Source organism: Setaria viridis, chromosome 3 (genome assembly GCF_005286985.2).
Source record: "Setaria viridis chromosome 3, Setaria_viridis_v4.0, whole genome shotgun sequence".
In the NCBI taxonomy this organism is placed as follows: domain Eukaryota; kingdom Viridiplantae; phylum Streptophyta; class Magnoliopsida; order Poales; family Poaceae; genus Setaria; species Setaria viridis.
In genome coordinates, this window is record NC_048265.2 from 20,601,591 (window position 1) to 20,625,014 (window position 23,424).

Below are 23,424 nucleotides of genomic sequence, written 5' to 3' on the forward strand. Positions count from 1 at the left end.
ATTTGCTACAGTTCTTTGCCTAATTTTTTGCATGAAGATCGACGTACTAGAAAAATCTATAGAGTAACTAGACTGACCATATTGAACTAACAAGCAGATTGAACCAAATAATTTGGCATCTATCTAAAGAAATATGTGTCACAAGTACCAATTGTACATCAAATACATCATTCATGAAACCGAAGACAGATCAGAACAAGGCTAATTTGACATGGTCCTTTCAATGCTAATTTTACACCTTCACACATATACACTGATGCACAGGCCAAAATTACCTGCAGAAATACACACACCAAAAGCAATCTGGAACCTATCATGTCAAAAGCAAGCACAATCCATGATTCCTTTTGCCACCATAGCACCACCAGTATCGTGCCAGTCACATTGGTCCACACCGCCACCTCGCCGGAGAAATACGTCGGACGGTACCCCGGCAGCCCGCGCACTATCGCCGATAGATCTATCGTCTTCTCGTGCGCCCACACGCCGCCGCCCTGGGGCAGAGCGAAGACCTTCAGAACGCCGCCGGGCCAAGTGGTAAGGATGCATGCCTCGCCGTCCCAGCCGGTGGCCACACTCAATGCCGTGCTCCGCCCGTCCCAGTCTTCCGTACTCGGTAGCTCGGAACACGAGAGCTCTACCGTGCTCCGGTCAAGAGTCGTCACCATCTTCCCTTCGCCGTGCCAGTACAGGGACGCCCTAGTGTGCCCCATGAAGAGCCTCATCCTCTGCCCGTCCACGCTGTACCTGTGCCACGAGCCGCAGTCACGCTTACGCAAGGTGAACATGGAGCCACGGTAGCAGCGGCGGCGGTCACGGATCACGCACATCACCCTGAAGCTCAACAAGTCGATGCCGCCGCCGCTGCCGCCGACCGTCGACGTCAAGGAGGAATGGCCCGGAGTGGATGTGGTAGCGGTCGGGCTTGACCAAGGGAGGGATCGCCTTGTAACGCCGCTCGAGGGGATCACAGACGACCACGTGCAAGCTCCAGGTAGGGCTGAAGTCGTACCGCTCCTCGAGAGCCCACAGGAGGCTGCCGGTGTTTTGGGCGCCGGAGGGAGGGGAGGAGGAGGCGGCAGCACAGAACAGTCGCGAGAGGGAAGGGGAGGGGGGCGCCAATGAACAGTCGGGGGGAGGAGGGGGCGTCGATCTATTGTACTCTCGAACCGGTATGCGTAATAAGTGGTATTGGTGGGTAGTTTCCACCCAACTCCAAGAGAAGGTACGAAACCTGTGCTTTCGGAGTATCCTTTGATGTGCTCTAGAAAAACCTTAGAGTTGCCTTCTAGATTCATCTTTTTTCTGAAGTCAGGATTGTTGGAGATGGAGATATTTGGTAAGATGGTTTGGGAGCGGAGTTGGAAAAACTGGAGCGGAGGCTAAATGAAACCTCCGGATAGACTAAATGAAATCTCCGTACACTTTACTTATTCAAATACTAGCTGCCTTTTAAATTAAACTTCAACATATGTACAACTCTAATATATCTGATCGAAGTAAAGCACAAAATGTGAGAAAAACTGAACCGTTTTTTACAGCAAATGCCCATTTCTAGTTTTCCACCGAACACGAAATATACCCTATCGCGCTGGGCGCAAACTCCTTCCTTCCGCCTTTTCCTCCTCAACCTCCGACACGCTCACCCCGCCGCCGTCGACCTCTCGGATGGAGGCGGAGCAGCAGAAGCAGCAGCCCCAGCGCCCGCGCCGCAAGGGGCAGAAGCGGAAGTTGGAGGACGAGGCGGCCGCCGCCGCCGTCGCCGCGGCGGCAGCGGCAGCGGCAGCGGCCGCGGCGTCCTCGCTCGGCAGCGCGGGCGCCGACGATGACAACGAGGAGGAGGAGGACGGCTCGGCGGCGGCCTCAGAGATCTGCTGCCGCCACTCCTCCCAAGCAGCGATTGCCCGCGAGGTCCGCACGCAGGTCGACGTCCTCCTCCGCTGCGCCTCCTCATGGCGCCACGCCGACCGCGTCGCCGCCAAGCGCGCCACCCACGTCCTCGCCGAGCTCGCCAAAAACGGTAACCTCCCTTCGCCCAACCGCACGCCGGCCGCGCCGATCCGTGCGCCCGCACCCTTACTGAGGCGGATCTGGTGGTTGTCAATTGCGCAGAGGAGGTTGCCAACGTGATCGTAGAGGGCGGCGCCGTGCCGGCCTTGGTGGGCCACCTGGAGGAGCCTGCGGCGGCGGCGGCGGCGCAGGAGGATCAGCAGCTGCGGCCGTTCGAGCATGAGGTCGAGAAGGGCGCTGCCTTCGCTCTGGGTCTCCTAGCTGTAAAGGTTCCTTCTGATTTCCTAATTGAGTTCTAGTCTAAATTTTTCTTCCCTTCTACTGCAATTGCTTGTATTACTGTCAAATTTGTGCTCTACATAGGGCTGTGAATTTAAATTCAAGTTTCCTGTGACATAGTTAGGGACTTCAACTTCCCCATACACAGTAATCCTGAACCTCCTAGCCCGCATCCTGACGCGTCTGCATTTCTTTTAAACTGTAGTAACATCCAACCTACCAAAGTGATCCTTACTTGGTGTATCGCTAGTCATCTCTAGTACCGTTTACATAGAAACTTAGGAAAAGCATATCCTAGTCTCCAATACCCTATAGGAATCCTTGAATAATTATGCTTTGAGTGTGTATGCTTCACTGTTACAGTTTTCATCAAGTTATAATTGTGCTTTGAGCAATTTAGTCATTTACTCGGTGTCTTGCTGCAACAGCCTGAACATCAACAACTTATTGTTGATGCTGGTGCCCTACCTCCGCTTGTGAACCTCTTGAGAAGGCAGAAAAATACTACAAACTCGAGGGTAGTTAACAGTGTCATCAAGAGAGCAGCTGATGCAATTACCAATCTCGCTCATGAAAATAGCAACATCAAAACTAGCGTCAGGTTTTTGTTCTACGCCTCTTTGATCTTCGACGTTCCTTGGGAATTTTTCACTTGTTGCTGAGGGTTTTGTTCCACTGCAGAATGGAAGGTGGAATACCACCCCTTGTTGAATTGCTTGAATCGCAGGATCTTAAGGTGCAGAGAGCAGCTGCAGGGGCCTTGCGTACTCTAGCTTTTAAAAATGATGAGAACAAAGCCCTGGTGAGACATCAAAATAAATGAAGCCAACATTTATTTTAGATTTTGACATCTGAACTTGCATATGATTTTATGCCTATACAGCATGGTAAAGTTTCCCTTTTATGCAGATTGTTCAATGCAACGCTTTGCCAACTTTGATCTTAATGCTGCGGTCAGAGGATGCTGCAATTCACTATGAAGCAGTAAGACACTGAATACTCTGATTTTTTGTGTACTCCACTTCTCTAACAGTGTTTTTACACCATGTTATCCATCTATTAGAGTTAGTTTGTTATAGAGAAATGGTCATATGCTTCTGTCTGGTGCTGTTTTTCTCCAATTTTGTACAATACTTAATCAACATTTGTTTTAAGGCTGCATGGAATGTAAATTTTTAACATTCCATACTGAAAGCTTAATGCTGGACCATAGCATTGTGCATTTAGTTAGCATTGTACATTTAGCTAGAAAAATTTCATGCTGGACTCCATCCTGGTTTGCATGGAAAATTTCTAGGTGTATTTCCGAAGGCTGAATGAAACTTAATTTAGTTGGCTGCAGTTACCTTCCAGATTGTATGTTGCTACACAACACATTTTCACCTGGGGCGTTGCATAATTTCTTAAGCGTTTGTTGTCATGTATAAGGTGCCATTTTTCTGATCATCATCCATGACATTATATTAATTTGGTTCGTGCATTGATATTGATATAACATAGAGCCGACTTTAGCCAAACTAGTGGGGCTTATTGGATTGACAGAGCCATAGAGTTAAGCGCCTTTGAGGTCCCTTCCATGGTCGCCATGTCACTTTTATGTCAATTGTGATAAGCGTTAGTGGCTGAATTAAGCTAGTTCAGGGACCTCTGATGCTAAAATTGAAGGTTAGGAGCCTTGGCAACACAACTAAATAATTTTGGGACCTTTGGGCTCTGGTGCAGGCTAGTCTTTGTCATGGTACACATACATGGATTACTTGGAAAATTTATTAATTTTTTTAGTGCATTTGATTACTTTGAAGCTAAAAGGAAAGTTTTATAGGACGGCGATTAGACATGCAATGCTGTATGGTGCAAAATGTTGTCCTACAAAAAGACGACATGTCCAGCAGATAAGTGTTGCGGAAATGCGTATGTTGCGTTGGATTTGTGGTCATACGAGAAGGGATCAAGTCCGGAATGAGAATATACGTGATAGATTAGGGGTAGCACCAATTGAAGAAAAGCTTATCCAACACCGGCTGAGATGGTTTGGACATGTCCAACGAAGGCCTCCGGAGGCACTGGTGCGTAGTGGAACCCTAAGGCGTGACAATAATGTGAAGAGAGGCAGAGGAAGACCAAAATTGACATGGGAAGAGGCAATAAAAGGAGATTTGAAGGGATAGAATATACCCAAAGATTTAGCCCTGGATAGGAGTGCTTGGAAAACAGCTATTCATGTGCCCGAACACTGATTTGTGGCTCTTGTTGGGTTTCAACTCTAGCCTACCCCAACTTGCTTGGGACTGAAAGGCTATGTTGTTGTTGTTATTGTATTTGATTCTTGGTGAGCAGTGCTATGCCCAAAATTTGCTTCCCCCATGTGGGGTGGGCTCATGCATCCGCATAGCACCTCTTACACTTTCATCCTTGCTTTTGTGTAAAAGGGTTAACCAAGAGATGCTAGTTTGGAGCATCAAGGCTTATAACTTTGCCCTCACATGCCTAAACTCCCAAGATAGTAGTAAGCCACCACACCGACACAACAGGACCAAATAAGCCAACAATACCACTGCTAACAGACTACTAATTTGATGGGGTGTGGGGTGTTACATATTACACTAGAGGGTGAAGCTATTTACTTGTTTCATGGAATATTGCAAAAACCATTCGGCACCAGCTACTTGGATCATGTTTAGAAATATCAATCTGCACCTCTTTGCTTGTGCAAAACAATAAGTTGCATGAAGTTGGTCTGAGTTATATGCTTATATTTCAAGCATGATGTTCTATGCTCATTTACCCATAAGGTCACTTCTATGCTCATTTGTACTTCTACAAGTGCAAGACTACCTGTCTATATCAACTTTTTAACAATAAAAAATGAGTGGGTGGAATATGACCATAGTCTTGGAACTATTATATTCATGATCTATTTAATGTTTGTTGCAATGTACTCTAATAAATACTCTCTGCTGACACGTTAGGTTGGTGTTATTGGAAATTTGGTTCATTCGTCACCAAACATCAAGAAGGAGGTTCTTAATGCCGGGGCACTGCAACCTGTGATTGGATTATTAAGGTATGGTCATGATACGAAGGTGCAGCTTTATCGCACACAAAGAAATGTTTTACAATATTAGTTGGTTTCTGCTGAAATTATTGATTCTTTAGTTGTGCATGGGAACTTTGAATTATTATAATATAGACTAATTGCTCTGTTGAATATACCTTATTAATTGTCAAGTACTGTGAGGACACCAGTGTACATGTTTTTTTCTGAATGCATAAACTTTACTGATTTAAGCAACTAAAAAAAGCTAATTATTATATATTAAGAAACCTTCAATTGTAAGATTGTACATTCTTACTTACTCCTGTTCCATTTCCATATCCTTAACGTTCGTAGTCTAGAACATCATCTTATTCATCTGAGAAGGTTTTCTTCACTGTTGCTTAAATTTTCAAAGGGTATTACTATGATTTGCTCTAGTTTGGGATCTATGCTGGTCTAACTCATCTCAAGAATATCTGGTTGATGAATGAAACACTTCGTTTTTCAGTTCTTCTTGTACAGAAAGCCAACGAGAGGCTGCTTTGTTGCTAGGGCAATTTGCTTCTGCCGACTCTGATTGCAAGGTGCTTGACAAATGCCTCACTCATTGTTTACAAGTCTTAGTAAATTTTACAAATCTACTGGTTGTTAGTCAACACTGTTGGCAACTGCATCTCTATGAGGTGCGAATTGCAAACTGCAGTGGGGATAAAATTTTCAGTGGAAAACAACTGGTAGTTGCATATATAGCTTTCAATTTATGCGAATTACATATTGTGATGGAAATGAAATTTTTAATGAACTGCAGACTGATCCTTATCTTTGGGGAGTGAGGGAAAGATAGAAAAAGAATGAACTAACCAATTGAATCTTGAGTTAAATGCACCAGCGGCCAATAAACTTGTCCCGCCATTTAGGTCCACAAACTCTCAAAATCGAAATCCACCACCTTAAACTTGTTAAGTGATTCACCGGAGGTCCATACCCCTTCAATGGACTTTTAGATCTGACGTGGCATGCCAACGTGGTGCCACATGGATGGATATATGCAAAAAAGACCTTAGTTTTTGTCATCTTCTAGCTCAGCTACCTCTTTCTCCCCCTGAGCTCCGCCCCCCACTGCTGCTCCAGCATGTCGGCTTACCCTCCATTGAGTTTGCCTCCTGCAACTACTGAGATGGCTGTGCTTGTCGACGCGTGGGCGCCGCTGTACAACCGCTGTCGTGAAGGTCAAAGCAACGTGTGGGTGCCGTTTCACCAGCGCAGCCGCACGCACAGCTTCCACGACCTTGTCCCCCAAGGGTGCTGGTGGCGGCCACCTGAGACTGCAATACCATGGGCGAGTTCTTCTCCTAGTGGCTGCACCGTCAGCACCCTCCGCCCTCCGCTTGCCGTTGCCAGCGTGGCTTCGACGTCTTCGGCAGGATTGAGGCTGGCAACGTTCGGCCCATGAGCTGCAGGAGGAACAAAGCTCAATCCTCATCGCTGCATGAGCTCACCCTCCACGGAATCGTGCAGATGAGCTCGCTCACGGCTCATCCACGAGAAATACTTGCCTCTCCTCCACGGCTCCATGCGAAGAACGACGAGTGCTGTCATTGCCTCGACGGATCTTGTGTGCCGTCTGAATCCAAACTGATCTTCCTGCGCCTCCGTGAATCCAGCTGCAGAACAGGAAGGAGAGGGGATAGAGATCGCAAGGGGGAAAGATGATAGGGAACAAGCAAGGTGAGGGGGATAATGCAAAAACACATTCCACCAAGGCATGCCACATCAGCAACAAAGCGCTGACGAAGCGATATGGACTTCCAGTGAATCACTTAAGAAGTTTAGGGTGCTAGATTTCGATTTTGAGAGTTTGTGGACCTATGTGGCACGGCGGGACAAGTTTAAGGACCTCCGGCGTATTTAACTCTTGAATCTTTTATAGTATACAAGTACAAGGAAATCTGGAATAATATATCTCAAGGAACGGGAACGCTTTAACAGAATTAGGATGGTTTTTAGTTGTTCTTTTCTTAACTTCATAGATTTGTTTACAGGTCCATATTGTGCAAAGGGGTGCAGTCCGACCACTAATTGAAATGCTACAGTCAGCTGATGTCCAACTGCGAGAGATGTCTGCTTTTGCACTTGGGAGACTTGCCCAGGTTTAGTTTTCATTTTTTGTTTAGCATGTTCTTTTTTATGTTTGTCAGTTACGTTACCGTTATCTGTTATGGAGAATCAGTGTAGCAGTGAAAGTAAAACAACTTAGATAATATTTGTTGCTCTCTCATAAAAACCACATAACTTTTTCAAATTTGTTCTCTCGCTCTTTCGTGTTGATGGAAACTACTTGTGGGGATGCAAATATCATGATATAGTCAGGCCAAAAATTGTAGCCAGTGTGTTCGTTCTTGAAAGAATCAACCTGAGTTTGTCTGCTGGTTAGGTGTAGTGCACCTTGGAAAACTGAAGTTATTTAGCTTTTGTCCATAAAATAGCAGAGCTTCAAGAACCTGAATGTTGGCTGCATAGAATACTGTCTTTTGTTCTTCGCTCCACCATATACTCTGACAACTAACCCTACCTATACCTATCTTAGCAGAACTTTTGAACCTGTGTAAGGCCTAAATGTGGTTTGAAGGGGAAGATCAGTGTACTCATTGGCATCCGCCTAGGCGTTAGGTCCTAGGTGACACTGTCTGCCTAGACACCTAGCTGATTTATCCTCCCTAGGCCTGCCTAATCGCTGATTAGGTGCTAGGAGCTGGTCTACTGTGCAACTAGCGCCATGTGGAGCACTAGGAAAGACCCAATTTGTCAGTGGTAGATAATATTTATCATAGACTCGTAGCAAACCTCAGCACATAACTTCCTTGTGAGATTGTTTGACTAATTCGATATAATATAAAGAGGCATCCAGATACACCTTTCCCTTTTACTTATGGGTTAGTGGAGTCGTTAGTTTGTTTTTTAGCTTCGTTATTACTTGTAATCTGATCTAAAGATTTTTTTCCAGGACACACATAACCAAGCAGGTATTGCATATAACGGTGGTTTGTTGCCTTTGTTAAAACTTCTTGATTCAAAAAATGGATCTCTGCAACATAACGCTGCATTTGCCCTTTACGGAGTTGCAGATAATGAGGTAATTCATGATTTATTTTCAAAAGAAGGGTGCCCATATTTCTGAAAAGCTTGTTTTCCCACTTTTTGGTTATTCATTTCACACAATTCCTTCTTTGCGCGCGCTCTTGTGAGAGAGAGGGTACAGAAACATGTTTCTCTTGTATTTCTCATTTTACTTCACTGTAGGACTATGTCTCCGATTTCATTAAAGTGGGAGGTGTCCAAAAGTTGCAAGATGGGGAATTTATTGTTCAGGTACGTTGAAGGTTGTAGTAACATTCTCCCTTCTAATCTAGACTTAGCTTGCGATCTTTTGTATAAAGTAAATGCTGCATCTCAGCAGTCTCGATATTTGCAAGAAACTTTGTAAGAATGTCTGCATGCTGCTCACGAGTGCATACATAATCAACCTTAATCTGCTTCTCTTTTCAACAATCACACAAATGAAATGATAGGGGAGTGCCAATATGCTTGTTGCGGTCGTGAAACATGAGATTCTTCATCAATGCTATGGCAGCCTTGTAATCAACAAACAACTCGACTGGTTTGGGCTCAGAACCGGCCACTGCACTTAGCAAACTCCTCATCAGCAATGCTTGACGAGCAGCAACTGTTACCGACATAAACTTTGCTTCACATGAGGGTAGTGCTACAAACTTTTGTTTCTGAGAGCACTTAATAAACTCATCATGTGATTGTTAGCAGCAGTGTCAAGGTTCGACACATCAGTAATACAGTATACAACTCTGCATCTCCACGAGGATCAGGCTTCATACCTTTCTCATTGAGCATGAGCTCTGTTTCTTTTCCCTTATATGAAACAGCCATAATCTAGGCTGGTTCCTCTCTTCACAGTAGCAATGAGGTGGCCAAAATTCCTGCTGTTAAAAACACTTGATTTTTGTTTTGTCCTGGCTTGTACTGGAATGACGATTCCCATCACCGTCCTTGCACTTAGACTGATAGTTAAAACACTTGGATCTTTCTCTTGTCACAGTTTGTGCTGGAATTGCAACTCCCATCATCTTCCTGGCCACTGCAGCCACCCTTGCCGCATTCATGTCCATAGCTGTGGGACTTTCTGCCACCCCAGCTGTTGCTAGACTTCTTGTGACTGCTGCTAGACAATGAGCCTCTGGACTTCATACATGCCTGGCACTCCGCATGAGTGAGAAGGAGCTGATATCTGCGCATGTGCCTCAGCTGTATGCTCTCTTCATATGCTTTTAGTCGGTTACACATTCACTCCAAGCCAGCCCCTGGAGCTTCAAATTTGCTTGCCAGGGTACTAAGGACGTGTTTGGTTGCTAGATGAGCGCTCTTGCCTGGCTTTTGCAGGAGAGCGTTTTTGGCTCGCCTCTGCTTGCCTAGCCTGATAAGGTGAGGTGAGGCAAGCTAACCCAGGAGCCGAACACACCCTAATCTTCCCAGCAAACTCATCGACAGACTCAATTTCCTTCACCATTAGAGCCTCAAACTCACTCTTAAATGTTCGCACCCTTGTTTTCTTCACCCAATCAGCACCAAGTGGAGATAACAAGTCTGAGATTAATACAAACATAAATTGTTCGCTTTGTTGTGACTGTTTTTGATTTGGTTATGTTTACTTTCAGGCAACAAAGGACTGTGTGGCAAAAACATTGAAGAGGTTAGAGGAGAAGATAAATGGGCGAGTAAGCTTGGTCACAAGGTTTATATATTTTTTTTGTTTGCAATGTGCTAGACTAGTATTTATACCGCTGGATCCCATGTGATGGTTTACAGGTGCTGAAACACTTGCTTTACATGATGCGAGTAGGAGAGAAAACTGTGCAGAGACGTGTTGCTCTGGCTCTGGCGCACCTTTGTGCCCCTGAAGATCAAAGCACAATTTTCATTGATAATAATGGTATAAACAATTTTGCATCCACTGAAAATGGTATATTTTCATTTTCATTCGACGTTTTGATGTTCTGCATGGATTAAATTTTTGTTTAATCCAGGTCTCGACTTGCTTCTTGATCTTCTGACTTCCATGAGCTCGAAACATCAACAAGATGGTTCAGCAGCACTGTACAAATTGGCCAACAAAGCTGCAGCACTTTCTCCTATGGATGCTGCCCCTCCATCTCCAACACCACAGGTAGGTGAAGGAATTAAATTTAGTTCAATTTTACCTTGTATTATATGCACAAGTTGATAGCAGTGAGTAGAGCTCAATGTAGTAATTAAAACTAGTATCACAATGGCATGATTTTCAGTGTGGATTTTCTTGGATGCACATGAATTTAGTTTGATAAAACCATTGTGGGAAAGGGATGTTGGTTAAATAAGGTGGGCCCAAACGAGTTTCTCTTGTAGTCCAACATGGTCATGAACACAGGATACCAGGATAGCTTGTACAACCTGCTGGAGGCAAATACTATGTTGATTATTTTAATTGCTTGGCAGTCTGTTCGCAGTTGTGGCCACAATTTAGTAGTCCTTACCCTTTTTTTTCTGTAGAAAGGTTTCCAAATAATTCTTGCTTTTTTGCAATCTTGTATAGAATGCAATTATGACATTGAGGGATTGTTCTGTCCATAACTCTGGTAACCGCTGTGGCACTGGCCACTGTTACTGAATATATATTCCATTGCAGGTTTATCTTGGGGAGCAATATGTGAATAGTTCAACACTTTCAGATGTTAACTTCTTGGTGGAAGGTTGGTACTATTTCAGGGCTCTGATTTTATCAGTAGTTACTGTAAATATCCCTTTTTATTGGGTCCCTAACAATATTAATCCTTTCTTCTACAGGGAAGCGTTTTTATGCACACAGAATTGCCTTGCTTGCTTCTTCAGATGCATTTCGTGCAATGTTCGATGGTGGGTACAGGGTGAGTTTTGAGCTTGGCACACCATAACTTGCTTTTTGCTGGTTGGAATCTGTGGATCTCTTTTCCTAGTTGACTTATTGCTGCTGTAAATAGTACATTGGTTTTGAATAAACCTTGAATCTCATATATGTCTAATAAAAGGTTGTTTTCTTAACCAGGAAAAGGATGCAAGAGATATTGAAATTCCCAATATCAGATGGGACGTTTTTGAACTCATGATGAGGTTAGAAAGTCATTGCCTTCCTTTCTTGCTTAGCCACAGTTTGTTTTTCTGTTGAATCTGCAACTTTTTGTTTTGTCATATGGGTCAGTGTCTTCTTTGATTAATGTTTGAAATCATCCTATTTTGTGCAGATTTATCTATACAGGGTCAGTGCAGGTTACCAGTGAAATTGCTCAGGATGTTCTTAGAGCCGCTGATCAGTATCTCTTAGAAGGCCTCAAACGCCTATGTGAATATACGATTGCAAAGGTGATTTAGGAAATCCACTCTTTAGTTTTGTGTTTAAACCACTGATTAGATACAACTTAACTATATAATTCGTGCTGTCGCAGGATGTGAATCTAGATAACGTCTCCGACATGTATGACTTGTCTGAAGCCTTCCATGCGGTGTCACTGAGACATACATGCATCCTGTACATTCTGGAGCATTTTAACAAGATCTGCACCAGAGCCGGGTACTTTCTCTCGCTACCAACCTTTTGATCTAAGACCAGTACTCTCCTACTTAGTGCACTTCAGCTAACTCAATCTGAACATGAAATCTTTCCATTCAGTTCGGCTCAGCTGATCCAGCGTGTTATCCCGGAGCTCCGCAATTTCCTTACCAAGGCGCTGAGTTCAAGAAGTCCAAGCGACAAGAACATGCAGACATGATTAAGTTCGTTCACATTCATTGACATCGCTACTGTCATCTGACCAATGCAGCTGGAGATCCTGTACAGCTAAAGTTTCTGGCGCTGAGCGTTCGATGGTATCTATTGTGGGTACGTGGTAGCGGGTTCGTTAAAATTAACATCGATAATGTAACAAACTTCTGTTCATTTAACAGAGGGTGTGTGGCTAAAAGAGTCATGTCGTGTGTTAACCAGCTTATGCTGGAATAGGGGTAGTTGGTCGGTCCTGACCGAACTTTGTCAGTCTTGGTTACAGTTCCGAGTCTAGTGTCGTTTACAGTTTCCAGTTCAGTGTGCTGCGCGTCTGTCAAACGTATGAGCTTGAGCAGCGATGTAATAGTCAGCTGTGGTGTTATCTCCTGTGTTAAACATTTGCCCCTCAGTTTTTATTTTACATCCTGCCTGTTTACTGCTTTCTGGCACTGTTGAGGACAAGAATGCGGGTAGAAAAGAGATGGTATGCCTCTGATTTCGTAGTCATTCTTGTTCCAAGGCTCCAGCGGGGCGTGATGGTGTGTGATGGATGTCACGCAAAGCGGCGTGGAGCTGCCACCTTTGCGCTACGGGCTGGCATGATGGAAACATAAGACAGGGACCGGAGTAGGCAAAGCCTTATCTCTACTCTCTGAATGGTGCTCGGATCAGTCACAGCTAGGATGAATTGACCATGGGCAGCAACCAGCAGCCAGCGGCAACTGGGGTTATTTATTCTCCAAAATCTACTGCAAAGTTTGTTCGAATTATTAAATGCAAAGCTACCCGACTGGGTCCCACACGACAGTCTCAGAGCAAAAGACATTTCTTAACATGCAGACTGCCGTTGTACTCCATCCGATAATTCACCGGCTATTACCTATCGCAAAGCTAATGTTACGCTCACGCGCTGTTTTTCTACCAAGCCATCGATCCGACCGCGACGGTTGCTTTCCCGAAGGCGCGCGTGACGCTGACGCACGACACGATGATGTGTCCATGGGAGCTGCGCTCGCGACCCGCGTGAAGTTCCCGGCGGCCGCGTGCATGCACCTTTCTAACGTACTATCGCGTAACGGGTATGCGTATTCAAGTGTTTGTTTTTTCATTTTCTTTTTTCGTTCAATCATTTTTTAGTGCATAAGTTGTCTAATAATACTTTTATAAATATTATAACAAAAATTATTCGCATAAATTATAAATTTTTATGAAAGTTGTGCTATAAAATTATCATGTAAGAAGTTGCGAGAAACAAGCTTTACATATAATTTGTGTGTGCAAGTTATAACTCTCTAAAAAAGTGAAAACTTTGAAATTATCATTTATAATTTGTACGTAAAAGTCATGCGTATAAGTTACCCTTGTCATCAAAGTTATGCTAAAAATTTATCTCATAATAAAAAGTTATGTGTTAAAATTATGTGTATAAATTATAATATTATAAAAATGGAAAGTTGCGTGAATCAGAGGTTTCCAAAAAATAGAAAGTTCGGAGGAAGGGGAGGTCGATCGAGAATCGATGGCTGGGGAAGTTTCTAGTGCGCGCTGATTAGAAACCTCCTATTATTATATGCGCATGAACATAAAAAATCCGCAACCCACGCTAGCTTTTTTTTCTCCTTCTGTACTCCTTACTCCATCATGTCGGTCGGGTGGGCCCTCGCTGCCAGTCTCCCCCACGATTGGGCAACTAGCCGACTACTACTCCGAGCCCGTCCGATTCTGTTTCCAGCTTCTTCTTCTGCTGCTAGTCGTCTCTGATCCGTCTAGTATGCTTTTGCCTTTTGTCTCTCTCAGGGTGCGTTTGGTAGTCTGGGCTGCTTTAGTCGGACCCGTGAGCCAGGTTCCAGCCAGACGGGTCAGGCCCATGGGGTGCAGAGATGTTGATCGGCAAATCTGCACCCCCATGGTGCTAGCTGGACTAGAAGGATGTTTGTTAGGGTGGAGTGGGCCCTCCCTAACTAACTCAAATTGCCATCTAAAGATGGCGTTTGGTAGCCTGCATAGGGGAGAGGTTCCCTCACCACGCGCAGGCGCTGGTGAAGGTTACCCCTCCTCCTCAGGCACCTAGAAACACACTGAAGAAATGATGTACACTTAAACTGAATTAATTCATAACTAAATAGGGAGGTCAACAGTACAAATGTGAACCAGATTTACAGAGGAACGTATTTACATCAACTTCAGAAGGTAATTAGTATCCAACATAACATAATTAGTGCCTTTCTTGCATGACAGTTGTAAGCAAATTGAAGCAGGAACATGGCAGGGGACAATAGTTACTTGCAAAATTCCAACATGGATCAAACACCACACAAGGAGAACCACAACGACAGCAAAATTGAGATCGAAGCATGTACACCAAGCTATGAATCTACAATGTGAACAACAAATTGATCAGGATTGAGCAAGAAAATGACAACCAATTTATGAGAATTGTATAAAACCAACTCATCATCGCCTCAAAATGGCTCAGGCTAGTAAGCATAAGAACCTGAGCAGGTTCTCATGTGCCTTAGCAGCAGGCAACATCTCCAAGCCTCATTGCCAAACGAAAATCATCAACATGGACAACATAACCAAAGTCAAGTTAGTGAAATCAGACAAGAGTGAACAAAAACCTACATAACCTATTTGGTCAGTCATCATTGGCTACAAAAGGATGCATGGCTCAGATCAAGTGTAGTACTTGCCTAACAAATAGGATAGATGCAGGAGTTGCCTTCTAGTGAGGCAGTCAGAGGAACCCCTGACCGCATCACTAGGAGCTAACACCTGCTAGGGTCCTAAGGGGTGTGTTTGGTAGGCGGTGTGAGCATCGTCATCATCATTGCCATCCACAAAAACAACACTACTGTAAAGCAAATCAACAAGGCAACAACATAAGAGACAAGTGGGTTCTTATTTAGGCTCAGCTCAGGTGCAGATGCATGCGCCAAGGAGCTGCCTAATAGTGAGGCAATCAATGCAGGGTATACCTTGTTGGCCTTAGTATGTAGGCAGCATTTTGCGGCATGCATGCTACCATCTTTACATCATCACCAAGAATTACATGGAGGCATCAGAGAGGGTTGCTTGTGCCATATTGAGAGGTCCTACTCGCCAAGCTCGAGTGGATGTTGCTCAAGTCACCATAAGGCAACTTGACCAAGGTCCACATTGAGCTTGGGGAATACAACCTACCAAGCGCACTCGCAAGCCTATCATCATCCGCATACATTACAGTAAAACCTTAACACAAATACCAAAAACTTATAAGCCTCACCATAATGAAAGCATTTGCTTCACCAATCTAATATCCTGCCTTAAACACTTGCATTCAAACAACTGCAGTTCGATCACAAAAAGCGACAAGGTTAGATCCACATCTAGCTAGGTCAGAGCAAACAATTTAGACTCATCATCCCCAAACAAGCAGACATAACAAAAAAGCAGCCAACATGAGATTGCCCAAGTACAAGTGCATCACAGGCATGGAAAGTAGTATGTTGGGCCTCAGATTAGAAATTAAATCTCCACCTAATGTCATACAGACAAGTGGACTCAAAAGTGGCACGAAAAGAGCAGAAAGAAAGAGTATAACAGAGACAATAAAGCTTATAGACACCAAACAAAGAATAGCATGAAGAACAACCAGAATAGAAGTGCCACTTCATCATTGTCCTACCCATTACTAATCATCACAAGACAAAGAACAGGAAAACGGCAATAGGAAAAAAGTAACTGAAACATGTTAACAACTTGATAGCATATGAAACAGCAAGTTAAAGCAGAGCAGAAAAAAGTCAAACATAGCAACAAATTAGGTAAAGTAAATATGATATCATCTAAACAGGCATACATGGCATCACATCACAAGCATCACAGGCATATAGCAGTACTAGATCCATCATATTACTATACTTACTTACCATGCAGTTCCTTAGCAAATAGTTAGTAGCAATGTTCTTAACCTTGCCATGCTGCCATAAAACTTAATTAGTAATTAGCCACCCCCATGTGAAACTAAAAACCACTACAAAAGGTTAGCTGCAAGTGAGGCTACACCCTAACAGGTCAGACCTATGTATATAGAGATCTATGCAAAAGAAGGGAGTAGTCAAGGATGGAGACTTGCTCAACTATTTTCCCTGAGCTAGAAGGCACCAACAACTACCATATGACTAGTAGTAGTGCTTGCCCAGCCAGGTTCTGAGCCAAAGGGTGCGGTGGTTGTCCGCCATCTTGACAAATGCATTGCCCTCGGACTTGTTGTCCAAGAGGTAGCTAAAAGCAACGATCAGGGCCTCCTAAGAGAAGCCAGGGTCAGCATAACAGCATTGTAGAGGTCAGGGTGCACCTGCTCAGGCCCAGTCTTTCTCAGTGCAGTTGCCACATTGTTCACAACATCAGTCATGTTGGTAAGGACAAGTACCTCCTCCTCGGACATGGTAGCCCTCTTCCTCTTGCTCCCAGCGCAGCATGCAGGGGCCTTGGAACCCTCTCCGGAGCCAGTAGGCTTGTTGACCGTCTTCTGGTCCACTTGCTGCTCAGTCGAAGTCAAGTCAACCAGGTGCTGCTTGTCTACCTTCTTCTCAGTCGTATCCCCAACCCAGAGAAAACATCAAGCGCTTCACCAAAACCCATGGCCCAGCGACTTGTTGCCATGCCCCCTCCAGAGATGATCTCCATCTGAGCGTAGTGCTCAATGAGCTTGTTGAGCAGCTCTACGTCTTTGGGATGATCCTGCAAAACAGAAGACCAACAAAAAATTGAGTTAGAACTTAGCAATAAAAAATGAGGACCGTTATTGAAAAAAAAACAGAATGCATAATATGGCACTAACATTGCAGTGGCCTAGGTAGTGCTCTTGCTCAAGAGTGATGCTACAGGTGTCACCATCCCAAAGAGCACTACTGAGGTCCCTCAGCTTGCACACCCTCCCCACCTTTGCCGCCACTTACGCAGGTGGTTGTACACCTGAGTGGCGGTGACATGCTCCCCAGTCCAGTCCCTCAGCGCCTTTGCCATCTTATTCACATGCACCTCCTTGAAGCCCTTCTCAAGCCTCACACCAGTGCCAATCAACTCACACATGCGACACAGCACAAACCTAGAGGTGGCCGTGGTCCAACTCATAGAAGGACGAGGAACACCACCAACAACACCACCCTGTCCCTGAGCACCATCACCAGCACCCTGTCCCAGAGCACCAGTATAGCTGGCCATTTGGCACTAGCACTATGGGCCAGCCCAAGCACGACACAAAAAAGCACGGCCCAAGAATGGCACGGCCCGTGACTCATAGTGCCAATGCCTGGCACGGCACGGCCTTAGTGTCGTGCCTATGCTGCCATTTCGGCCTGTAGTGCCGGCACGGGCAGGGCACGCTTAATAGGCCGGCACGATAGCGGTCCAATTCCTCCCGACCGTTGGATGCCATCAGGATGCACCAGCACCGTTAGATGAGCAGAGAGTGACACATATAAAGAAATATGTGCCTAGAACCCCAACTCCCTGGCTCCCTGCTTCTCTCCCGTGGACGCCCGCCTGCCCGCAGGGGGCCACCGCCGACGCCGCCGGAGCACGGCCGCGGCTCCTCCCCTCCCTCTCTGGCTCTCTCCTGTGGCCGCCCGCGGGGGCCGCCGTCGCCGCCGGGGCGCGACCCTGCGGCCGGGAGGCGCGACCGCCTGGAGGAGTAGAGCCCCCCCTCCCCCCCCCTCCCCCCCGCCCGCCGCCGCCAGGAGGAGTGGAGGGGCCTCACCGCCGCCAGGTCCACCGCGGTCGGGAGGAGCGGAGTTGTGGAGGGGCGCGAGCACGATGGGCTGTCGTGCCGGCACGGCACGGCTAATCGGCTTGAGGGTCGTGCCCGTGCTGAGATGTCGGCACAACGGCACTACGAGGCACGGCACGGCTAAGCCACCGTGTCGCATAGTGCCGTGTCGTATAGTGTCGTGTCGCGTCATGCCCGTGCCCGTGGCGTGCCGTGCGGCTCGGTTGGCCACCTATAAGCACCACCAGCAGTAGCACCCCCAGTCCTATAGGATCACCACCACCAACAACACCACCACCACCAAGGACCTGAGCAACACCACCAACACCAGCACCTGCACCAGCCACACCACCAACACCAGTAGCCTGACCCAGGCCAGAGGCAGCAGCAACAACACCATGACCAGCAAGTAGCGGACCAGCACTACCAAACCCAACAGCAGCAGAACCAAAGAACACGTCCTCCACAGCCATTGGCTTAGGTAACCAATAGCAAAGATCCCAGCACACACCGTTAAGTACCAGACACATGATAGGTTAGGTCATTGCAGCCCTTTGTGTCTCCAAAGCAACAGCAAAGTAACCTCAAGGTGATGAAAACAAAATTGAAAGCAAATGTGTAGATAGAAACAGCATTTGAAGAATATCAGATGTAGGGAGAAAGCAAATTAAATTTAGTACAGTAGAGATCTCAGCAAGTTCCAGCTAGCATCACATAACTGCCACGACTACTACCCAAGGTAGCCTCTCAGAGGCTCAATAGACATCACTCAACAACTATATTAGCCACGGGCAGGCTCCTCCTCGGCAACACAGACCCACATTAGAGATAGGTTCATGGTAACAAATTCACATCCACGCGGTAACTCCACATGAATCGTAAATAAGCTCATGAATGGACTATAACAACAAGCGAACACATTAGAAAACAGGATAGTTCGTCAAGAACACATGCAGATCCGGCGAGGATACCCCATTAAGGGCACAAATAAACCTAAATGTCAGATCCCCTCCATAGGAACCCTAACCCTTCACGCATGTAACAGGATTCCATCCAACAGATCATAAAAGATAGAGCAAAAATAGCAAGACTCCATCGTAGGAGACCCAACCCTTTCGCAACGAACAACAACCGCAACCCTAACTAGAACAGAAGCATAGATCGGAGCCTTACCTCCGCGAAGATGAAGACGACCGTCCTGGGGAAGATGAGGAACAGGCGTGCGCCGGTGGAGGACCCGAAGGATGACTCGAACAGCAAGTAGACGAGACAGGTCTGCTCGGTGGAGAGGAAGAAGTAGGTCACGCCAGGGACGAAGATGTTGCTCAAGTGGTCGGGGACGAAGAGGTAGCAGATCTGCTAGGTGACGAAGATGAAGCATGGATCCAGGGCTCGTTGCTGACGAAGACCCAGCGCTCGCCGGTGAAGTACCCACGGCTGCCGGTGCAGGCGACCATGGATGCTTCCGAATCAGGCGCCCCGCCACCAGCCACGCCGTCGCCTCCCAGTCACCGGGACGAGAGGAGAGGAGTGGAGGAGTCGAGTGCGAAAGGGAGACAGGAGTGGAGGAGTCGGTGGAGGCGGCGGGTCTACGGGGAAGGAGGCAACACGACCGGGCGGACACCGCTTTATACCGGCGGGAGGTAACCCTAGCCGACCCGATTTGTGGCACCAAAGGTCGGCTCGTCTCCCTCCTTCCCTCCCCGTGCGGCAAAATGCGCTGGTGAGCCTGCACCGCGTGAAACGACCGGTTTTTGCGTTCCACGCGGTGCAGGCTGGCGGGTCGTTTTTGCACCGCACGGGCCTAGCTTAGGAGGCTGATCAGGCTAGCAAACACAGCTGGTGTGGCACCAGCTGGGCCTGGCCCAACCTCGATCTAGCCCTCGATGTTCCGATCCGCCGCACCGACACGAATATTTTGCGGCCGGGGATAAGGAAGAACCGAGGGAAACCAATTAACGAGAGCGGCCTCGCTGACGCTGAAGCAGCCACGAAACCGAGCGCCGCGGCTCCTCACATGGTGAGTTGTGACATGGATTAGATTGCCACTTGAATCGTTTCTCCAATAACTACTGATTGCTGCTACCAATTCTAATCACTAGTACGTGTAGTCCTAATTGAGATGGCTTTTGTTAGTCTTAAGAGACAAGCTACTAAAGCCGCATTATTGTGTGCGCCTTGTCATATGATAATGACATGTCTCGTATCATATCCACTCTCTGAGTGAACAGTGAGTGCCGCCCTTCTCTCTCTTAACCGTCTCTCTCTCTCTCTCTCTCTCTGGTCTGTTGGTGGTGTTCTTGTGCATCTGTGCTTTGCTTCAGCAGCATCTGCGGAGCGGCTGCTCCTCGACTCGCCTGGCTCCTCCAGGGGGGTGGAGCTGGACCTCAAGCCCGGATGCCTCCTCCCGAGCTAGAGCAAGATGTAAGAGAACCACTCTCTCTTTCTCCCTCTCCTAGATCTCTGGTTACAGAACGCGCTGCTGGCTACTTGCTCGATTCGTGAGTTTTTCGGGGTTAAGATGCCGTTCCGGCACCAACTAGATTCGAGCAAGCTTGGCGCAGTCGCTGTCGATCTCGACCAAATTTAGGTGCGCACAAAAGGAGCGAGATTTACTTGTACTCTAGATTTGAGGCTCGTGCGCCGTGAGCTCCTGGTCCTGGGGGAAATGGTGTAGATTCGTGCAGCTCCCAACCGCATTTTCGTGTTCCTTTTCAACTTGTGTTTGTTTTTTCATGGACGATTTACTAGTTGAGGAAGGTAGAAGATGCCAAAAAAGGAGTATGGTTACCCGCAAAAAAGAAAAAGAGTATGGTTTCTGTATATTTGGAACCTTTTGCCCTTTTTGTTTCTTGTTTCATACAAGGGAATAGAAACCGCTGTCCATCTCCCGACGGTACTGAACCATGCGTGCTATGCTGAAACTGTGCTACATGATATATCCCTTTGCCTGCAATGTTTGGTACTTCCCTACTTGGCGTCTTGGCAAGTGCTGATTCAGTGTGGAGCAACCTCATGTTGTTATTTGTCCGTGTGGTGTTTCACATGCATCCATACAGAACACCTAGACTTCATAATGGCACTACAAGTTCATCAAATATAAAGAGAACAAACTTGCGGCAACTCATGTTCCAGCTCACAGCAACATTTTATGGGAACTTGGGAAGCAATGAACATATTAAAAATTTTGTGCAACCAGAAAGACTAGCTTCTCCATGGATGTTGGAGCCTTTTATCCAAATTTAGTAGTTGTGATTTATGCATCAGTATCTGAGTTTTCTACTTGTGTTGTCCCTTCCTTCAACAGAACGTTTGTTGAATAAAAATTGCTTTGTCTTTACAGCACTAATGTCTGCCTATGGCAATGGCACCACCTACAACTGACGCTGGTGATGAACTGGAGAGCTACTCGTCCTTGGGTTTGACAGTACCACACTCACAGAAAGGCAACGCAGAATTTCCAAAGGTTCTGTTGCTTCTGTCGACGTATCTTGATAAGACAGTTCAGCAGAATGAAGAGTTACTAGATTCCAGTAAAGTAAAGGAGTCAACCACTATCTTTCATGGTCAGAGGGTGCCAGAACTTAGTATAAAGCTCTATGCAGAACGCATTTTCAAGTATGCACAGTGCAGCCCATCTTGCTTTGTGTTGGCACTCATCTACATGGAGAGATATCTACAACAACCAAACATTTACATGACATCATTTAGTGTTCATCGCTTGCTGATTACAAGTGTTGTTGTTGCTGCCAAATTCATAGATGATTCGTAAGTACCCACCATAACAGGTTTTCAGTTACATTTTTCTCATATCTACTTTGTATGAAAGTATGCTCTTCCGCACTGTTGGCATGCTGAGAGTCTGTGAGCCTTAGGTTCATATTGGTTTTTTGGTGTTCTTGCCCCTATTTTGAAGTGCAATTGTGGTTTTGCGTTCATTTTTTTTAACTTTGTGATTTTTGCCCTTCACTATTCACAAGTCTACGCAATTTTGTCCTTGATCTATGCGCTTTTGCCCCTGTTTTGATCATTTGACTAGGGGGGAAATCGCGTTGACTCATGAATCATAAAGGGAAAAATTCACAATTTTTTTAAAAAATAAGGGCAAAATCACAATTACACTTCAAAGTAGGCCTTCAATGTGTAGACCAGAGATGCAACCTCAAGTTTAGCTAACTCAAGAAACTAGCATAACTAGGAAATGCCAAATATGATCTTTTACCATGTGGAATAACTTTACATTGGTTTGTGGTCTACCTTCTTTGTATCATAATGGTATGGAGGCAATTTTGCCTTCTTTATATCATATATAAGAAGCATCTTTATATCTGAATGCTAAACTCTTTTCCCCAATTACCTGCCCATTTGTATTTCAAAGGGGTTTCATGTTTGTCCTAGTGTTCTCAACATAGCAGGTCCCAAGCCCCTGGTAAAGGAAGAGGGTTGTGATAGGCTTGGCGAGCCAGCGTTAAACCTAGCCATTCTAATGGACTAGCCTATCTCAACTTGCTTGGGACTGGAAGGCTATGTTGTTGTTGTTGCTGCTGTTCATGTTTGTCCTAGTAACAGGAATGCATCAATCAATCAGTAGTAACAGGCAATAATAATATTGGGGTGAGGAAAGGGGAAGATAAAGGTGCAAGAGGCAGGTGCTGATAACCAAAGTGCATCAGATTAACTTTTGCAATACATTTTTGCAGGTTTTTCAACAATGCATACTATGGAAGAGTTGGAGGAATTAGCACGAGAGAGATGAATAGGCTTGAACTGGATTTGTTGTTCAGTCTGGACTTCAGGCTCAAAGTCAACTTAGAGACTTTCAGAAGCTACTGCTTGCAGTTGGAGAAGGAAGCACTAGCTCTTGTTCTAGAGAGACCGATCAAAGTCCACGCCACCAACGGGACCAAGCCCTTGATTTGTAACGGGAGTGTTGATGAGACTTGCAAGCATGAGTTCGTGCGTGAAAGGTACAGCAGCCAGGCTCTCCAAGGATGTAGCTGGTAAAATTGGATTTACGGCAGACAGTTTTGAAAAAGTGTGGTGGGGCCGAGTACTGATAATTCTTTTATTTGACAATGTGCATCCGAATGACTTAATATTGTTCTGCAATTAGTTAGTGTAGTTGTGTTTTTTTTTCTTTACTTTTCTAGAGCACCGTAATTCTTGTGAGCCATGCTGAAAACGACATTCTATGAACATGATCTTCGGATGGTCTGGGCACGTTCAGTTCAGTGATGCCATCCAGTCTTGCAGTTTATTTTTTGGAAATCGTCAGGTATGGATGCCTGATTGCTGAACCTGCGACATTCCATATAATAATGATGAAAAGAACAACATCTTGAGTCCTAAAACGGTTTCCTCATCAGCACGCTCACTACTCCTAGGGCATGAGCTACTGCTTCCTTCTCCAACTGCAAGCAGTAGCTTCTGAAAATCTCTATCTTGACTGAGCCTGAGGTCCAGACTGAACAACAAATATTCAGTCGGCAGTAAAATCAAGCT

The 23,424-nt window shown here is 45.8% G+C and overlaps 2 protein-coding genes across 2 annotated transcripts; both read left to right on the forward strand.

Annotated features, from left to right (window-relative positions):
• Positions 1 to 1,611: 1,611 nt before the first annotated feature.
• LOC117849258 (ARM REPEAT PROTEIN INTERACTING WITH ABF2) lies at positions 1,612 to 12,566 on the forward strand. Its single transcript, XM_034730823.2, has 19 exons — positions 1,612 to 2,020; positions 2,113 to 2,279; positions 2,718 to 2,890; positions 2,971 to 3,091; positions 3,199 to 3,273; positions 5,259 to 5,353; positions 5,835 to 5,910; positions 7,369 to 7,476; positions 8,331 to 8,459; positions 8,627 to 8,695; positions 10,054 to 10,113; positions 10,205 to 10,328; positions 10,423 to 10,562; positions 11,061 to 11,124; positions 11,219 to 11,298; positions 11,457 to 11,521; positions 11,653 to 11,770; positions 11,854 to 11,978; positions 12,078 to 12,566. Exons 1-19 carry the CDS (start codon positions 1,669 to 1,671, stop codon positions 12,175 to 12,177), a joined length of 2,241 nt encoding a protein of 746 aa, XP_034586714.1. The 5' UTR covers positions 1,612 to 1,668; the 3' UTR covers positions 12,178 to 12,566.
• Positions 12,567 to 20,121: 7,555 nt separating this feature from the next.
• LOC117847350 (cyclin-P3-1) lies at positions 20,122 to 23,179 on the forward strand. The gene is made up of 3 exons (XM_034728541.2): positions 20,122 to 20,346; positions 21,266 to 21,690; positions 22,623 to 23,179. The coding sequence occupies exons 2-3, from the start codon at positions 21,281 to 21,283 to the stop codon at positions 22,924 to 22,926; spliced, it is 714 nt and encodes a 237-aa protein (XP_034584432.1). The 5' UTR covers positions 20,122 to 20,346; positions 21,266 to 21,280; the 3' UTR covers positions 22,927 to 23,179.
• The last annotated feature ends 245 nt before the right edge of the window (positions 23,180 to 23,424 follow it).